The sequence below is a fragment of the Antechinus flavipes genome, chromosome 3, assembly GCF_016432865.1.
Source record: "Antechinus flavipes isolate AdamAnt ecotype Samford, QLD, Australia chromosome 3, AdamAnt_v2, whole genome shotgun sequence".
Taxonomy (NCBI): Eukaryota; Metazoa; Chordata; class Mammalia; order Dasyuromorphia; family Dasyuridae; genus Antechinus; species Antechinus flavipes.
Window position 1 is genome coordinate 315147985 of NC_067400.1, and position 20940 is coordinate 315168924.

General features: G+C 36.8%; 1 protein-coding gene across 1 annotated transcript in view; it reads right to left on the minus strand.

Moving 5' to 3' along the window:
- Positions 1-16464: 16464 nt before the first annotated feature.
- Positions 16465-20940, minus strand: part of FSTL1 (follistatin like 1) — a 94147-nt gene continuing 89671 nt past the window's right edge. The window contains exon 11 of the mRNA XM_051985364.1: positions 16465-20040. Coding sequence (XP_051841324.1) covers positions 19996-20040 — 45 coding nt within the window. The 3' untranslated portion in view covers positions 16465-19995. The remainder of the gene's footprint in view (positions 20041-20940) is intronic.

Consider the following 20940-nt stretch of genomic DNA (forward strand, 5'->3'; position numbering starts at 1 on the left):
TTCATCAGTATACCTGAGATTCTAGAACTAAAAATAGAGGCTACTTGGTGCAACCCTCATTTTATGATTGCAGAGTTATTAAACTTGCCCAAAGCTTCAGTTTTTGCCAGTTAACAGCAGAATTGCAGGTAGAATCTCTTTTCTCCTACAGTTTGAACCATTTAATGCCTCTTCACAAAATCTTCCATACAGAAATCTTTTCAGTTTATATCTCTAACCCCCAACTTTCTCCTGTGATTAAGAGAGCTATCTCAAACAGAACTTTTGGAAGATGCTTTCCACTATTCATTTGAGTTATTCAGGCTCAATAAGTCCTTTAGAAAAGGGTTTTTCCTCTAGCAGGAGAGAACTCTGAGTGAGGAGTTCTTCCTGTATATTTCAAAATCAGTTTGGCTTAAATAAACTCAAGCTAAAATATTTTCCCCCAGTCTTGTTCCTCTGTAATATTTCTCTTTTTCTGATAGTGACACCACTATTCATTGAGTTATGAACATGGTCAGGTTAATGGATTTTCTTTAACTTTTCCATGATGGAACATGCCATGCGTAAGTTAGGTAATGAATTTAGAGTGCAGAATGAGTCATCTATTTTTACATATAGCCTTTGTGGGCATTTGCTTTGCTGTCCATATTTGTTATAACACTTTTTTTTTTTAATGAGATGGGAAGTGGAAGGGAAGAAAAATGGATTTCTGTTACCTTTCACATCTAATCAGTTATAAGATCTTGTGAATTCATTTATTAAAGCAGCTGTTAAATGCCTTCTATATGCCAGACATTGTGCTAGGTTGTGTAGCCTCCATTGACTATTTTGGATAGAGTGCTTGGTCAGGAATAAGGAAAACTCCTCTTTATTAATTCAAATCTAGCCTCAGACACTTACTAGTTATGTAACCCTGTTTTCCTTAGCTTCTTCATGTGAAGAAGCGAACTAGAGAGGGATATGATCAACCCCAACCCCTCTAGTATCTTTGCCAAGAAAATCCCAAATAGAGTCACAAAAAATTGGACAACTGAAAACTACTGAATAACAATGAATATATTGTTCTAGTATATTCCTTTATTGTCAACTGCCTGGAATATTGCAATAATCTCTTCACTTTTCTCCTCATCCACATTTTTCCAAACTCCATCCAACCAATCAAAAAGCATTTATTAAAGACTTACTATATGCTGGGCATTGTGCTAGGACAGGCACTGGAATTGTATGAATGAGATAAATTCCTAGTCTAAGAGAGTTTATATTCTAATAGGAAAGACAAAAATAATATATAAAAACCAATACAGTATAAATATAAAGTTAATATATTTTTGAGTAATGCCCAACTCTTTGTGACCCTATTTCAGTTTTTTTTGGCAAAGATACTGGGGTGGTATGCCCTATCTTTCCCCAGTTCATTTTACAATTGAGGAACCTGAGGCAAACAGTTAATGACAAATAGGAACTAGAACAGAATTTTGGAGCTAAAAAAGTCCGCTTGTTGGTTCCAAAACTGAGACAGAACAGTTAAGTATTAAATATTTGAGGTTAGATTTGAACTCAGGGAGATGTCTTCCTGATTCCATGTTTGGCATTCTATCTGTTCTAGGTGCCCTACTAATGCGTACAAAGTGTGTGGAATTTGTTCTAGTGATTGCAATTCCTAAGAATTGAGGCCTGAGAGAGGCAAGTGCCCTGACTTCAGTAATCAGCATATATCAGAGATAAGCCTTGAGTACAGGTCTTCTTGATTTTGAGTTAACGCTCTACTTTCTACGTGTATATTTTTCTATGCAGGGCTTGAAATGAAATCACAGATCCAGACCAAAACAGCAATAGATACAATAGAGATAGATGGCATTGTTACAAGATCAGTGGTTTTTTCCATTATGTTTCTACTCCCAGGAAGTCACACAGCACAAGGGGTTAACTTGAAAGTCAGCCCAAGATTCCTGCTTATCCCAGAGCACTCAAGGGCAGTTATCACTGGGGCTAAAATCAGAAAGCTAGTAATTGTTTTGTTATTTTGTATAATTAGATTCTGAAGAACCCCGAGTGGAATTCAAGGAAATCGATGATGAAACTGTGGCCACCTGCGTCTCTTCAGGCTGGTACTACTTGCCAAATGTGACTTGGCTGGACCGGGGAGAGAGGGATTTGTCCAATTACAGCACCGTGGAGATCTTCGAGGAGCAGATGAATGGTGCATATAGAGTGTATTCTGTCCTGAGATACCCGGTCAAACTCAATGAGAAATATGTTTGTCGCATAATAGAGACCGATGTGAATTTCCAACCATTTAGGACTATTCGAAAGTACCCTAGTAAGTGAAATTCATACTTAAAGAGACAGTGAAGCAATTCACCATTAAAAAAAAAAATCGTCATTAATGATAATTAACTGAATGTCTCTGTTGGGAATTCCTAGTTACTTTGACTGGAGAAAGGGGAGAATGAAAATTTTAAGAAAAAAGGAGAAAATGTTTATTATTTGAGGAAAATGGAAGATGGTGAGTTAAGGAATGAAAGAAAAGTATTTCTGAATATTTCTGAGACATATAGATTAGGCACAGTGCTCAGGATCTACTAAGTGTTTAATAATTTACAGACCCATCTGTAAATAAATCCAAGCTGTACTAGCACAGGTAAGAGTCACCTACTTATATTCTAAGTAAAATTTTTGAATTAGTAATCATTTATTAAGTATCTATTGTGTGTTAGGCATTATGGTAAATATTGTGAACATAAAAGCAAAATGAAAAATAAGTCTTACTCTCAGAAGACATTCATTCTACTGGAGACATACAACATTTCCATAGATAAGTAAGTGCTTAAGGATTTGAGAAGGAAGAGAACACTAATGACAAGGGCTTTAAGTAGGTGAAAGCTCCATGTTTTAACCTTATAGTTAAATATTTTAAGAAGTGGAGATAAGGAGGAGTACATTGGAACAGCATATGAAAAGGTGAGGAAGGGGGAAATGGAATGGAGAATATAGCTATCAGCCAGTTGGTCACTTTGTCTGGAATTCAGGGGAGTACCATAATGTAAGTCACAATGACTGTATCTGTTAAATGAAGTCTGACCACTCTGAGTGTTCCTGTTAGCACTTGTTCTCACCGTGTTCTATGAAAGTCTTAATATCATCATTGTTTTTGTTGAGTTGTTTCAGGTGGTCTGATTCTTTATCAGAGGTTTTCTTGGCAAAGATATTGAAGTGCTTTGTCATTCTCTTCTCCAGCTCGTTTGACAGATGAGGAAACTGAGGCAAATAGAATTAAGTGACTCGCCCAGAATTACCCAGCTAGTAAATGCCTAAAAACAGATTTGAGCTTGTTAGATAAGTCTTCCCAACTCCAGGCCTTGTATTCACTGAGCCACAACTGCCCTAAAATGTCATTAGACATTGTTTATATATATATTTTGAGACCTCTACAAAAATCCCCCTGCAATGTCTCTTGGTGTCATGGAAGTGACCTTGGGTTCTCAGAGATTATGCCAGTGATACACAAAGTTTAGCAGGCTCAACACAGCTGGAAAAACTAAAAGAGGGATTTGATGACAGACAGAATATTTAATTATCTAAGACCAACCTGGTTAAATCTTGGAGGCTGCATCATGGTGACTTTTTAAACCACAGAAAGTCTTAGTTTTTTTCCCTTTTAGGGATTATATCCAATATCATCAAAATGTTGAAATTTGCATTAGTGAATTAAATCTTTGTGGAATTGAAGTCAAGTCCTATGTACATACAAAATCCTGATAGAGCTGCAAAGCTTAGATAAACCATAGTATTTGTTCTCATGAAGTTTATATTCAATTCAGACAATTATATTAACTAAGTAATATGATGAATGAAAAATTCCAAGAGACAGAGTTTCTGGACAATCAATAGTCATTTTATTAATTAGGATAGCCAATAATCAATAAATCGATGGTTAGTGGTTTCACAATTAAAGACAAAAGATGTGGAAAGCCTGAAAGTTTTAAATAATACTTAAAAGTATTTAGGGAAGTAATACTTAAAAGTAATTAGGGAATATCCTAACTCTAAGATACAGACTTTTATATCTTGGATCTGCTTAATTAGAAGAGATTCCTTCAGTTTAGAATGTAAACAAAATCTAGTTTTTATGTGGGAGGGAAGCCCCTATTCCCTCAATTAGAGTTTATGTTGACCAGCTCATGAAGGAGAAAACTAACCAGAGCCATCTTGATGGAAATGGATTATCCTGTTTAGATTGCTGGAGGTGGCTGAGCCTTATGATCAAGCACATTAAAAAATTCCCTTTTAAGTTGTCCCTTGACAACTGAAAACCAAACCTAAATGGAGGAGTTGGGCTAGAAGTCTTCACTTACTCCTGCTGAGAATGTGCTTGATCATAAGGCTCAGCCACCTCCAGCAATCTAAACAGGATAATCCATTTCCATCAAGATGGCTCTGGTTAGTTTTCTCCTTCATGAGCTGGTCAACATAAACTCTAATTGAGGGAATAGGGGGCTTCCCTCCCACATAAAAACTAGATTTTGTTTACATTCTAAACTGAAGGAATCTCTTCTAATTAAGCAGATCCAAGATATAAAAGTCTGTATCTTAGAGTTAGGATATCATCTATCAAACACATTCTTCAGAGACTAACTTCTTACTGGAGCTGGACTTTAAATGAGGAAATAAAGGAAGAAAGTCTGGAACCCAATTGCTTATTAATATGATAGTTAAATATTTTAAGAAGTGGAGATAAGGAGGAGTACATTGGAACAGCATATGAAAAGGTGAGGAAGGGGGAAATGGAATGGAGAATATAGCTATCAGCCAGTTGGTCACTTTGTCTGGAATTCAGGGGAGTACCATAATGTAAGTCACAATGACTGTATCTGTTAAATGAAGTCTGACCACTCTGAGTGTTCCTGTTAGCACTTGTTCTCACCGTGTTCTATGAAAGTCTTAATATCATCATTGTTTTTGTTGAGTTGTTTCAGGTGGTCTGATTCTTTATCAGAGGTTTTCTTGGCAAAGATATTGAAGTGCTTTGTCATTCTCTTCTCCAGCTCGTTTGACAGATGAGGAAACTGAGGCAAATAGAATTAAGTGACTCGCCCAGAATTACCCAGCTAGTAAATGCCTAAAAACAGATTTGAGCTTGTTAGATAAGTCTTCCCAACTCCAGGCCTTGTATTCACTGAGCCACAACTGCCCTAAAATGTCATTAGACATTGTTTATATATATATTTTGAGACCTCTACAAAAATCCCCCTGCAATGTCTCTTGGTGTCATGGAAGTGACCTTGGGTTCTCAGAGATTATGCCAGTGATACACAAAGTTTAGCAGGCTCAACACAGCTGGAAAAACTAAAAGAGGGATTTGATGACAGACAGAATATTTAATTATCTAAGACCAACCTGGTTAAATCTTGGAGGCTGCATCATGGTGACTTTTTAAACCACAGAAAGTCTTAGTTTTTTTCCCTTTTAGGGATTATATCCAATATCATCAAAATGTTGAAATTTGCATTAGTGAATTAAATCTTTGTGGAATTGAAGTCAAGTCCTATGTACATACAAAATCCTGATAGAGCTGCAAAGCTTAGATAAACCATAGTATTTGTTCTCATGAAGTTTATATTCAATTCAGACAATTATATTAACTAAGTAATATGATGAATGAAAAATTCCAAGAGACAGAGTTTCTGGACAATCAATAGTCATTTTATTAATTAGGATAGCCAATAATCAATAAATCGATGGTTAGTGGTTTCACAATTAAAGACAAAAGATGTGGAAAGCCTGAAAGTTTTAAATAATACTTAAAAGTATTTAGGGAAGTAATACTTAAAAGTAATTAGGGAATATCCTAACTCTAAGATACAGACTTTTATATCTTGGATCTGCTTAATTAGAAGAGATTCCTTCAGTTTAGAATGTAAACAAAATCTAGTTTTTATGTGGGAGGGAAGCCCCTATTCCCTCAATTAGAGTTTATGTTGACCAGCTCATGAAGGAGAAAACTAACCAGAGCCATCTTGATGGAAATGGATTATCCTGTTTAGATTGCTGGAGGTGGCTGAGCCTTATGATCAAGCACATTAAAAAATTCCCTTTTAAGTTGTCCCTTGACAACTGAAAACCAAACCTAAATGGAGGAGTTGGGCTAGAAGTCTTCACTTACTCCTGCTGAGAATGTGCTTGATCATAAGGCTCAGCCACCTCCAGCAATCTAAACAGGATAATCCATTTCCATCAAGATGGCTCTGGTTAGTTTTCTCCTTCATGAGCTGGTCAACATAAACTCTAATTGAGGGAATAGGGGGCTTCCCTCCCACATAAAAACTAGATTTTGTTTACATTCTAAACTGAAGGAATCTCTTCTAATTAAGCAGATCCAAGATATAAAAGTCTGTATCTTAGAGTTAGGATATCATCTATCAAACACATTCTTCAGAGACTAACTTCTTACTGGAGCTGGACTTTAAATGAGGAAATAAAGGAAGAAAGTCTGGAACCCAATTGCTTATTAATATGATAGTAAAATAACTTCCCTCATTAATAATAGTAAATACCATATATTAGAAAATTAAAATACAAAATTCTATGCCAAGTCTGAGGATGAAGACAGTTGGAGCTAATAGGGAAGCCTTCAGAGAGGAAGTGGTAATTTAATTGAATTTTGAAAAATAGGCTAAAGTACTGGCATTTTGAAGAATGTATGATTAAATGTGTAATACTGGGGAAAGCAGAAAACTGAGTGAGCTTTCAGCTGTCCAACGTATAGTGCATTATCACATCATTGCATTCTAACCCATTTCTCAGCTGTACTGTCTCACTTCTAAATGGAGCTGTGCAGATGGGATTGGAGTGGGGAATGGATTCTGATAAAGACATTTTATAAAGTCAAGGAATGAGTATGTGTGTCTGAACTTGTTGAAACTCACATTCCTCCTCAGTCTCTACTTGATTTCACCCTCAAGATTGAAATATAAAATAAACTGGCAAATGTACAATTTTTGACAAATTTGCAAGTTGCCATCAATTATTTTCTAGTGTGCGTACTAGCAGTACATATTGGATGGGGAGAAAAGGATTGGTAAGACATATTATTTTGTGATCACTCCATTAGTTCTGGGCTCTGGTCCAGCATCAGATCAGGGGTGAGGTCCTGGGGCATGAAGAACAAAACACAGTGTTCCACAGCTCCTAAATAAGTTTTTGCTTGATAATTCACTCTTTCCTCTCTGTTGCTTACTTCCAATTTGTCCTCTATATGCTTTCTATATAGTTGTTTTATGTTTTCTCCTTCATTAAACTATGGCCCCTTGAGAACAGGAAATGTAAATGTAATGTAATGTTTTTATTTTTCTTTATGTCCCTGGCACTTAGCACAGTGTCTGGCACACAGTAGGTACTTCATAGCTTATTGAATGAGTCACTCTCTCAAAACAGCACATTTCACTTTTAGATACTTCTAATCACTACAAAGTTTTCCTTATATCAAATTTAAATCTTCCTCCCTGCAATTCTGGTTCCTACTTCTCTCCTCTGAGATCAAGCGAACCAATTCTAATCCTCACTATGGCAATGTCTCCCCTAAATCTCTTTTCTAGGTTGTCTCCCCTGTTTTTTTCAATTAATTCTCATATGATAATGATTTTGAGGTCCTTAACTACTCTTGTTAGTCTCTTTTGGATTCTGTCCAGTTTCTCAATGTCCTTCATAACTTTTGATACTTTGAACTGAACATAGTACACCAGGTATGTTCTGACCAGGGCACAATGTTCTCAGACCATTACTGGATTGGCCCTGTGCCCCATGTCTCTCCTCAAGCAGCAAAGATTGTAGCATCTTTGGTTGTCATATTACCATGGATGACTCACACTGAACTTGTAGTCCAATGAAATGCCCAGATCATTTTCTAGTAACACTTCTCTAGCTCTGTCCTATCCTTTTTCAAAGGGAAACAAAAAGAACCATTTTAAGGTCATTTATTCTTTGTCTACATGTTCTTCCCCACAAACTTGGAAATAACTAAGCACTTAGAGACATCATATAGCCTTTTGGACATCACCAAGGAACTATATGATTCTATCCCAGGGAAAGTTAAATATAGCTGGCTCTACTTTCTGTCAGTTTGACTTTCATTGATATGCTTATCAGCTAGTAGTCAGCAAATTCTATCACTAGCCTCTCTACCATCTACTAATTTATTGGTTCCAACCACTAATTTGTCATTTTTAATCAATGGTTCATCAATTTCCACTATTCTTTCTTTCTTCCTTATTGATACCCCCACAAATTTAGGCAGCATCTTGCCTTACAAACTCAAAAGAACCACTTTAAAAAGAAGAGGGCTTTTCACTATAAAATATCTATTTAAAAAGTTTCACTTTTCACCCTTCTGATTTTTCTATATGGTCTCTAGAGATCTATTCAGATGAGAAGTAGGGATTGCCTCTACTACCAAACTCCTTTTCCCTAAGTTTTTCTTTTTCCTTCTCCAGGAAGAAAGTTTCATCACACGTATGATCACTATTAACGACCTGAAGAAGAACCACAACCTTATCCTGCTGGCAGCCAACCTGGTTTCCTTTTCTCAGAGGCAACAATATTCACTACTGACACAGCTCTCCAGCTTCCTTACCAGCTGCCTTCCCAAGCTCAAGAAATCTCTCCTCCAGGCTTCTAATCAGTTACTATCTACTCCAACTTTTTAAAAGAGGGACTTGATCCACACTTCACATTATTCCCAGGACTTGTCTTGTGACTTTCTCTCAACCCTTGCCTCCACATTCCAGCTCACCTTTATATACCATCTTCCCTCATTAGAATACAAGCTTCTAAAGGTTAGAGACTGTCTTGCTTATTTGTACTTGTATTAAGAGTGCCTGGCACACATTAAATACCTAAGAAATGCTCTATTTGTCTGTCTGTCTACCTACTTATAGAGCAGCTAAATGGCTTAGAGTGCCAGGTCTCAAGTCAAATTTGTAAGTTCAGATCTGGGCTCAGATACTTCCTTGCTGTGTGATCCTGGCCAAATCACTTAATTCTATTTGCCTCTGTTTCCTCATCTATAAAATAAGCCGGAGAAGAAAATGGCAAACTACTATAGTATCTTTGTTAAGAAAACCCCAAATGGGATCACAAGAGTCAGACACGACTAAACAACAATCTAGCTAACAATCAATCAATCTAATCTAATTGATTTGTCTGTCATACAAAGAAGTAAACTGGCAGTAGGTACAATATTCACATTTGTGGTTTTATTATTTAGTGCCTCTGCATTTAATTATAATATACCTTTGTGTTCCTCCTTACACATGTAATTAATTCCTCAAGTAAAACTTAAAAGTCTTAAATGGGAAGAAATTGAATGATAATTAAAAATGTGGGAAGCTATCAATTTTGCATGTATTTCTTTTATTGAGACTTATATGCTCTGTTGACTGGGCACTTAAAGCAGAATAGTCTGATGGAGAGATGCCTGGATTTGGAATCAGACTAGTGGGAGTGAATGAAGGCCAGCTCTGCTGCAACTTGTCCAAGTATTCTCAGACAGGTCACTTCATTTCCCTGGGCCTGAGTTTTTACCTCCATAAACTAAAGGAGATGAACTAAATGAATCCCAAGGTCCCTTTATGCGATGATTTTATGATCCTATGTATGGTGCAGGAAACTTTTGAGGACTATAAAGAGCACTATAGAAGGAGGGGCATCTTCCTAAAAAGGAGTGAATGGTTGGGAAATGGTAATGCAGAACATACCAGTGTTTTATAGCATCATATATATAGAATCAGAAGGGATCTTAGACGTCATGGAGACAGGTTCTCTCATTTTATAGATGAAAAAACAGGCCCAGAGAGTTAGGTCACACAGCTAGTAAATGTGAGGTGGAATTTGAAGTCAAATCTTACTGACTCCAAGTCTGGTTCTCTATCGTATCATATTACCTCTCAGCTACAAAACACTGAATAGCTTTAATTGGCTAAAATCTAACCTTTTAAAATTTCTCCTACCTTTTAAAAATTTCATTTCTCCAAATTCTCTTGGCTCCTAGTCTTTTTCTATCCTTTCTTCTACCATCTCTCAGGCTAACATTCATGTAGAGACTCCAACTACCCATCTTTTTTTTTTTCATCTCATAGGGAATAATATTATGTATATGTGTATGTGTGTATATACATGTACATATATTCTTGCATACACACATATATACATTTGTTTTGGACTTGTAACTGGATTTAAATGAGGTAGAGTTGCATGAAGTTATTGGCTTCACTCTCTATATGAATATATACATATATTTATTTATGTCTAAATCTATTTTTATCATCTATCTATCTGTCTGTCTAGCTAGCTATCCTTTCTGTGCCCAGCCTGGCTATAATATAGAAACTTCTGATATTCAGTGAACTCAAGTGATGATATTTCTACTAGCACCTGAAAGAACATCACAAGTTCAAGGACACTGTGTTTTTTTTTTTTGTTGTTGTTGTTTTTCTGCCCCCATACTTGGTGTAGTCATTTATACACAAGAAGTACTTAATTTAACAAATGCTCTATGTTGCTATGTCTGTCTGTCTGTCTATATCTATCTATCTGTCTATTTATCTATCTATCTATCTTCTATCTTTCTGTCTATCTAGCTAGCTATCCTTTCCATATCAACTTGGATAATTGTTTACAGTAGCTTCTAATATTCAGTGATCTCAGGTGATGATATTTCTACTGGTTAAATATGAAAACCTTAACTTAAAAAGACCAAGATCTCCCATTGCATCCTGGGCCATCTCCAGTCATCCTGAGCTATAGCTGGCCACTGGACCCAGATGGCTCTGGAGGGGAACGTGAGCCAGGTGCCTTTGCATAGCCCTCTCTCCCTCCCTTAAATCCAGTTCACTTGCATGTTGTAGCATCTCCTCCCTGATAATCTCCTGGAGAATGAAGGTCAAACAACAACAACCTCTCATCCTAACACCTCTACAAAAGGCAAAAAGGAAAACCAGGAAGCAGGTCTCATGGGATTGGAGTAAACGATCCAGCCCATGCATTCTCTGACTGGGAAACAAGGATGCTTGGAGCAAAACAGATGTTTCCCTTGCCACATTCCTGAGGTCAGCCTTATTCAGCCCAAACCTCTGGAGCAGGGGAGGGGAGAAGACTGGGAAAGAGATTTGAGACTAATCTAGGCCAATTGGCCTTCAGGAAATTAACTCATTCCTGAAGCAGCAGCTCAGATGGCCAGAAGTGACTCCTACAAGCAACCAGCTTGGGGGGGTGGGGTGGATGGAGATTGGGTTGATTTAGCAGTTTATTGTTCATAGGATCTTGATACTGAAAAGCAAACTGGGCCCATATAACTTGTTAGGGAAACTAGAACCCCCTCCTGGATCCTGGAGCCAGCCCAATTGCACCAAGGTCCCACTCCAAAGTAACTGTTTTCTTTGGAAAGGGTTGCCATTTTAGGTTTCTGTTTCCAGAGCACTAAAGCAAATGTCTTTCCCATAATGAAGCATTCTCTTCTTCTCTGGAAGGAAAATAAATAAAAGTAAAAATGAAGTTGGCAAAAGACTGTGGAAATAAGGTAGGCTTGGGAAACATTAGAGCATTCACTTTTCTTTTTCCCACTTCTTCAAATCATCCTACAACCTCTGATGAAGAAAAAAAAATGAATTTGAAGTCAAGAGAAAGCAAATTAAGGGAAAAAGAATGAAATTCCATACATTAACAACCTTCCTTGTGTTTATTATGGTCATCTTCCAGGCCAAAGTACCTGCCACCTTACCTCCATCCCTAAGAATCCCTATTTTCTTTTAAGGCTCAGGTTAAGTGCCTCATTCAGCATTTAACATTTTCTGATCCCCCAGTGCTACTGCTTCTTATCCAAATCATCTTGTATCTCACAAATTTAAAGACCCAGAGCAGGAAGGGATCTTAGAGACCATTAAGTTCAAACCCCTTTTACATGCTGGGTAACTGAGGCACAGAAAGTTTAATGCTTTGCCTTTGTTTCCTTGGTGCTGGGACACTGCCTAGTGTATAGTAGATATTTAATAAGTGCTTTATTGATTGATTATATCCTAAAATGGCAAGTGACATCATGATCACTCCTTGGCTCAGATCTAATTATTTGGAGATGTAAAGAAGTCCCCAGACTTTAACTCATTTCTCTTGATGAATATCATGGCATTTTAAAATGATTTCTGCAATATCTACAAGTCTTCGTAGAAAGTCCATGGATAACAGGATGATATCCTTCCATGGATACCAAGATGGAATGCAAAGTGAAAGAAGCATGAAAAACTGGCACAGAATCCAAAAACTAGGGCATGATGAGTAGGACTTTGCCAAAGGGCACTTGCATTTCACTGGGCAGAACAGAAATAAGTCTATCACTTTGCACATAAACTGTGCAAAGGTTCAGAGATAGAAATATAGAGTCACATGTGAGAAATAGCAAGAAAGTCAGTTTGACAGGAATTTAAAAATGAAGGGTGAGGAATATAACTAGAAATAAGTAATAGAAATAAATAAATAGAAAAAAATAGATTGGCATTAGATTTTGGAAGTCTTTAAAAGCAAAGCATTGGAAAACAACAGCAAGCAGCAGCACACATACATATACATACACACATGTGCACACATGCACACACATACAGATACATACCTGAAGCTTGGGATAGTACCTGTCTACTCCCAGGTATATAATATTCAAAGTCAAAAATAGAAAGGAATAATAATCAATAAACAAAAAAATAAAAAAGGAAGGTCAATCATTTTTAGTTGTGTCTGACTGGGACACCATTTAGAGTTTTCTTTAAAAAGATACTGCAGTGGTTTTTATTTCTTCTCCAGTTTATTTTCCAGATAAGAAAACTTATGCAAAGAGGCTAAATGACTTGTTCAAGGTATCACAGGTTGTAATTGTCTGAGGCCAAATTTGAACTTAATTCTGGCACTCTATCCACTGCACCACCTAGTTGCCCAATATTAAAAGAATTTGACCATTAAAAGCTACTACAATGAGACCAAGACACAAACTCAGAAGATAGTACAATGAAATAGTCACAAGAAAATCTTCAAAGAAAAATGTTAAGTGGACACAAATCCAACAAGAGTTCCTGGAAGAGCTATGATGGAGGAAAAAGTGAGGAAAAAATGAGAGTAATACAAGAGAATTATAAAAAGAAAGTTACAAGAGATAAAAGACACACACACACACACACACAAATAAAGAAAATAACAAAATTGACCTAATGGTAAAAAACATAAAAATTTACTGAAGAAGAGAAACTATTAAACAGTAGAATAAGTCAAATGGAAAAGAAGGTACAAAAGCTCACTGAAGAAAATAATTTCTTAAGATTAGGATGGACTAAGTGGAACCCTATTGACTCTATGAGACATTGAGAAACACTAAACCAAGTCAAAAGAATTTAAAAAAGAAGAAAATGTGAACTATCTCATTAGAAAAACAGCTGATCTGGAAAATAGATTGAGGAGAGATAATTTAAGAATTATTAGACTGCCTGAAAATCATGATCAAAAAAGAGCCTACACATATTTCAGGAAATTACAAAGGAAAACAACCAATATTTTAGATTTAGGGGGTAAAATAAAAATTGAAAGAATTTACTGATCACCTCTTGACAAAGATCCCAAAGTAAAAACCAAATTTCAGAGCTCCCAGGTCAAAGAGAAAATACTGCAAGAAACCTGAAAGGAACAATTCAAATATTGTGGAGCCACAGTTAGAATCACACAAAATTTAGTAACTTCCATCATAAAAGAGTAGAGGGTTTGGGATATGATATTCTTGAAGGCAAAGAAGCTAAGATTACAACTAAGAATAATTTACTCAACCAAGAATAATACTCAACTGAATATAATCCTTCAGGAAAAAAAGCAACAAAAATATTTAATGAATAGAGGACTTTCAAGAATTCCTGATGAAAAGACAGAGCTAAATAGAAAATTTAATATTCATTTATATGATTCAAAAGAAGCATAAGGGGATCAATAAACTTAAACAGTTTACATTCCTATATGGGAAGATGATACATGTAATTTCTAAAAACTTTATTATTATTAGGACAATTATAAAGAACTTATATAGTGAGAAGGCATGAATATAAGCTGCTTATTTTGGAATGGTCTAAAAATGATGGGGTGAGAAAGAGGGATGTGCTGGGAAAAGGAGAGGAAGGGAGAGGTAGTATGGAGAAATGTTTCTCACATTAAAGTGCACAAGAAAGGTCTCTTATAGGAGAGAAAAAATGGAGGGATAGTAAAAAGTAAAAAAAAGAATGTGTGTGTGTGTGTGTGTGTGTGTGTGTGTGTGTGTGTGTGTGTGTGTGTGTGTGTGTGTGCGGTGTGTGTTTATATACACACATAGTTGTGTATAGAAATCTATCTTGCCCTACAGGGAAATAGGAAGAAAAAGGGTTAAGTGAGAGAGGGATAGGCTGATAGAAAGAAAGGTGGATTAAGGGAGATAAGGAGAAATTGATAAATAGTCAAAGAATATGAACAGGCAATTTTTAGATGAAGAAATTAAAGCTATCTATAATCACATAAAAATGCTTTAAATTGCTATTAGATCATATACCTATCAAAGTGGCTAATATGACCAAAAAAAATTAAGGGAAAGTGATAAATGTTGGAGAGGATGTGGGAAAATTGGACTATTACTGCATTGTAGATGGAGTTGTGAACTGATCCAAACATTCTGGAAAACAATTTGGAACTATGCATACTCTTTGATCCAATAGTACCACTACTAAGTCTGTATCCCAAAGAGCTCATAAAAGATTGGAAAGGACCCACATATATAAAAATATTTTAGCAACTCTCTTTGTGGTGGCAAAGAATTGGAAATTCAAAGGGTGCCGTCAATTGGGAAATAGCTGAACAAGTTGTGCTATATGAGGTTAATGGGATACTATTGTGCTATAAGAAATGATGAGCTGGCAGATTTCAGAAAAACATGAAAAGACTTACATGAACTGATGCTGAGTGAAGTGAGAAGAATCAGTAACATATATATAGTAATAGCAACATTGTATAATGATCTACTTTGATAGACTCAGCTTTTCTCAGAAATACACGGATCTAAGACAATTCCAGGACTCATGATGGATCCACGCTCAGAGAAAGAACTATATAGTCTGAATTAAGATCAAAGCATATACCATTTTCACTTTTTTCTTTTTTTTTTGGTGGAGGCAATTGGGGTTAAGTGACTTGCCCAGGGTCACCCAGCTAGATAGTGTTAAATGTTTAAAGTCTAATTTGAACTCAGGTCCTCCTGACTTCAGGGCTGGTGCTCTATCCCCTATACCAACAAGCTGCATCCTGGTATTTATTTTTATAGGAGAAGTAATTAAACTCATAGTAGCTCATGAGGCCACCAAGAGATAGAATATAGAAAGCAGAAAGTTCATGACTCAGGACAGAGCCTTGGGCCCCAAATTAAAGGAATAGAATATAGTGGCTGGTTCAACAAAGGAGATTGACCCTAAATCAAGCCATCTTTCTACTGTACCATGACTGCCTCTTAAATAGTTTAACCTCTACAATTAGTTCTACTAATTATAGAGAAGCAATTCTCTAACATTATAACTTAGAGTTGGATTGCCAATCTATTTCAATGGTAGGAAGGGGTATTCCTTCCTTATGAAATCTCAGGCCTGGCCCCCCCCTCAAATCTTGCTATGACATTTTTTGGCTATTTTATGTTTTTGAAGGACTGATCTTGGATTTTTAGCTTTTAACCTTCCTCTTCACAAAATTCTGCCTTTTTGTGTACTTAAAGCCTCTCTCTGTTAATGAAACACAGTATTTCCGGATTGGCTAAACTTAAAAAAAAATAGGGACTTTAGTGGATGGGTATTATTGATTTTTTAGGCTACCTGGTGATTATATCCTTATTCTGAGTATATGTTAGCATTAGGGGATTGAGACAGAAAGAAATGGCTATATTGTACATTCCAAGTCTTGATCCTTAACTCTCAACTCCAGAACTTCAAAAATGTGCAATTTTAATGGAATGGGCACACTTTCCATCAATGAAAATGATAGTTCCTCTTTCTTAAATGAGAGGCTGAGGTAAACAAAAAACATTTCTTATTGACTGCCCTTCTAATGGGAAGTCTCTGCTTCGGCTTATTCCATGGACTTAGTAATAGTATTCCTTTTGTAGCAATCCAGGAAATATGAAGTAATATTGCTCCTCTTTCCTGCTGTGCTCTACTATTCTCCTTTCATAAACACTGAACCTTGGCAGATGAGGGAGACAGCAATTCCAAGCTCCTATAGAAATCCTGTTTTCTCTTCAAGGTTCTGAATCTTTCATGGGTCGCTTAAGTCTCTTCTCAAGGTTCTGCAAACCCCAATCTTATATTTTCATAGTGGGACTTTTGTGAGGTCAGATAGTGGTCCAGAGTAGAATTTTATTTGGTCATACTTAGGAAAAGAAAAATAACAACAATGAAATCATTATTTTAATTTCTTTATTTGGCATTTATATCTCCAAAGGAAAAAGAAATGAACCTATCAGGAATTACAAAAAGAATTAAAATAAATGCAATATGAAAACCTACTACTGACTACAGAGACCTTTCACCAACACATTCTCACATGCACAAGAAACATAAGATTTTTTTTAGTTTTTTTGTATGCAAAAAATACGCATAAGAGAAAATGTCCCTGCAGTCCTTTCTTTGAGACAGCTACTGAGAACTTGGTGGATGATGGAAGTGAGGCTAATTAGTAAGAAGAAGACTCATCTGCTCTTGGGAAATGATCAGGCAGGGGATAGTTCTAACATCTCCATGGATAATTGTTTTTAACTTATTTTAACACATGAACATAGGTTTATAAGACCATAGTGGGGATGAGGAAAGAAGGTTGCCATGTTGCCCCTTTCCCAAAAGGACATAATTGTACCTTTATGAAATCCTCTTCCATTTATTGTGCAGAATTCTCTCCATAACCCCCAAGCTTAAGCCACAAAGTCCCTTCCATAAACTTTTGGGTTGCTCATAAGCAGTACTTTGATAGAACTGATTAGAGTTACTCTCAGTTTACAAACTAGGCCAGGTTGATTTTACATTTCACTTTTTAGACCCAAGTTGCCCCTGTGCTCTGAGAGATGGTGTTGGGGATAGGGAAATAGAATTTAAGTCAGACCTTAATTTGCGTCAAACATTTGGTAGCTGTGTAATCCTAGCCACGTCATTTAACATTTTGAGGATGACAATGTCCTCATCTGTAAAATGAGGAGGTTAAATTTTACCTCTGAGATCCTTTTCAGCTCTAAATCTATGATTTCATATGGTGATGGTAATTTTGAATTGTACCACTAATTAAGTGTGATGGTGGAATTGGCTGATAGGTCACTGCATTGGTAATTTCCTTCTAACCTCACGGCCAGACTCTACCTTCCTTCTCTCCTTAAGGATTCTGAGATGGGAAAAGGAATCCATTTTTTGCCAGTGAAAACTTATAGTTTGATTAAGGCTGGCTGTGAGGTTCTGTAAGGCACTTTAACAAATAGATGCTTAGATTTCAGGAATGAACAAGGGGGTTAACAATGCCTTAGACTAAAGATAGGAGAAAGATTAGAATTCTATGCAAAATGGATTTTTTCAGATTTGGAGTGTCTGAAATTACATACTTTTTCAATGAAAGGGAGAAAAGAAATCTATTTAGGGAAAATTCCCATTTAAACAGCTTTTCATCATTGCTCATGCATTACAACCCAAATCATTTAATTTTGAAGAAAAGATGGCTCCTTGTCTGTCTTTTACACACAGGAACTTGCTTGTTCTATTAGCCAATCAACAAATATTTACCATGCGAAAATTATGCTAGGTCCTGTGTATTGGTCTGAAATAGATGTAGTGCCAGAAAAGGAAAGTTAGAATTGAAATTCTCAGGAACAGAAAGTGTCTTTTCTCAAATATTTTTCCCAAGCCAGAGAGTGCCAGAGTTGTCTTTTTTTCCTCTGTTGAAATTAGAAGTCAAATTTTAATTCCATTCTCTAATGGTTCTGTGATCTTTTATAAGTGGGTATTCCTTTCAATGAAACAGATTTCAGTTCATCCATGCTTACCCATTCTGGGTGATTTTCTTTTATACAGAGTGAATGCCTGGCACATAATAGGTGTTTAAGAAATGTTTGTTGACTGATATCCTACCCATAAATTGCTACTGAAGATATTTTACTTTTGTTTCAAAGAATAACAAATCTAACATGAATTGAGGAAAAAAAAAACCCCTCAAAACAAATCAGATATATCTCCCCCTATTGTCTGCTGCCTCCATTGTTTTTTAGCATAATCTACCACCAGCATTAAATTCACCCCCTTGCTGCCAAACTTAGGGGATCATAACAGAGCTTCACTTTGTGGAAGGAAATTAAAATCACATGGATCTGAGTCATAAACTCAAAGACACTCAGAGTTTGAAGAAATTTCAAAGGATTAAGAGTAGACAAGTCTTCTTACACTCATGGAAACTTGGTTCCCTTCATAAGACTGTACCTCTGGCCACTATCTCTAGTACAAGATGTTCCCTCTTTCATTTCCCATTCCTGACAATCTGGGTCAGAAAAAGATGTAGTCTCCCTCCTTGACTCTCAACACTATGTCAGACCTTGCCTCTGTGGCCATCATTGAGTAATCTCTCCTTCTTGGAAGTTTACTCTATCCATTTGTATCACTTGCTATCCATCCTTTTGTTATAATCTCCCAACCCCAATCTCTATAGAAAGAGCTGTATTGTACTTTTTTAAAAAAAAACCTCTGACCTTCTTTAATATCTGAATTCTGATACAGATATCTTTTTGGAGCCCTCAAAATCATCCCCATGGAATCAAGTCTTCCTACACAGTTTCCTATGACAATGTTTCTTCTTCCATTGGCTTTTCTTTGAGGCAGTCCTTATTTCCACTCACAGACATCAATGTCCTTGGAAATGATGGAAGAAAACCCTGACCATCCAGTGTGCAATGTAGTGTGTAGTCTGGGCTGCAGGCATGATGAGGCCATGCATGGAATTAGACATTAAATAATAATAAATTCTTCCCTCCCCTCCAAAGTCTAAAAAGTACTGAAAAATATAAAAACTCAATTCCTAGTCCAGAAAATAAAATATTCATGAACAACAGGCAATGGTAATAACAATAAATGAAAAAAAAAAGAATCAACTTGTCAAAAAGTGTTTCAAGAAAAGATAGCACCTTTGTGAAAAATTATAAAAAAACAAATGAAAGAATGTGCCCAATGGAGTAGGGGGTGGTGGAAAAGATCTGGAATACAGGGATATGAGACTCCCAGGGCTCTTTGCCAAGAGGAAGTGTTGGTCTGGAGGATGTATGGTTACTAGCAGGTTGCCAGGGTCACAAGTAGAGGTACAGATTTCAGATCATGCTGACAGACAACTGGCCAATGGAAAGCTGCAGTGAGTTAGCCTGGATAAAGTGGGATAGCACAAACTGAGAGGGCATGGGTTCTTAGAAGACAAGTTACAGTATTGTTTCCCTGCCTCCAGTACCTTCTCTGGGGCCGAGATGTATTAACTCTTATATAATCTTCTGCCCTCCTCTTCCCATAACCCAGAATGGCCACCACCCACCTAACCCTCCTAACAGATTTCTCTGGCATTCTATTATTGCATTTCCTCTAGCTCACCTGAGAGCTGTATAGGACTGTGCTGTGGTTCTGATCCATGTGGGCTCCTCCAGCCTTTTTGGTGAGCCCTCCCAAATGCCAGTTCCAGTTTCCCTTAAAGCTTTCCTAAAAATGAAGGATATGGCCCCACCCCCTCTCTTCTCCCACCTCTTCCTTTATTATAAAAAATAAATGAAAAAAAAAACTCATTATACAATGTAAATATTGGTGATTTGGAAAATTCAGCAGACACTTGTGTATATGGAATTCAGCACTGAAGTAAATGGGCACAGGCTGAGCCTGCCGAGAGGCAGAATCCCTGGGTTCCTTCTTCAAGAGCTGGAAGCTTCTATTATATCTCTTTGGTGCTTGACTTTTTGTTCTTTTCTGCTGTCTCCTTTGAAAAGGAAGAGGAAAAAAGGAGCAGTTTTAGAGAATGCTGTCAAGCAATTTCCATTGTAGTCATCCTTTTGTCCCCCCTTAAAGCTACAATAGACACATTTTAAAAACTCAGTCTCACTTAAATGCATAAAGCTGACATGTGGGAAGGCTGCCATTGCTCCTGAAAGACAAGATGCTCCCTTTCCTCATCAATAGTTCATAAGATCATCAGATGTCAACCAAAAGAAATCCCCTTTCACCTCCTCCTCCTCTTCTTCCTGTGATTTGGAGTTGGCTGTCTGCCAAGGTGAAGTCTCCTCCTTCCTCTGATACTATTCAATGGTAGCCCACTATAATGAAGAATGGTGCAGCAAGATGCGGTAGTGGATAGTGTGCTAGACTTGAAATCAGGAAAACTCATATTCCTTATTTCAAATCCAGTTTCAGACACTCACTAGCTGTATGATCCTGCACAAGTCACTTCATTTTGCCCCAGTTTCCTCACCTGTAAAATGAGCTGGAGAAAGGAATGGCAAACCACTCCAATACCTTTTCTAAGAAAAACCCAAATGGGATCATAGAAAGTCATAATAATAGAAATGAATGAACAACAATAAAATAGTAGAGAGTATACCAGATTTAGTATCAGAGTACCTGGATTGGAATCTGGACGCTGTTGCTTACTATCTGGGTGGCCCTGAGCAAGGTAGGTAACTTCTCTGACCCAAAATGTCCTCATCCATAAAATGATTAAATGGAACTAAAGTTCTTTCCCACTCTAGATTTATGATCCTATGATTCTTCAGTCACTTTTTTCCAGCTGAGCTGTTCTTTTTTTTATGCTAAACATAAAACCAGGAAAAAAGAATAGAAATACTCTTTGCTCAATACTTCCTGACTCATCTTTGCTACCATC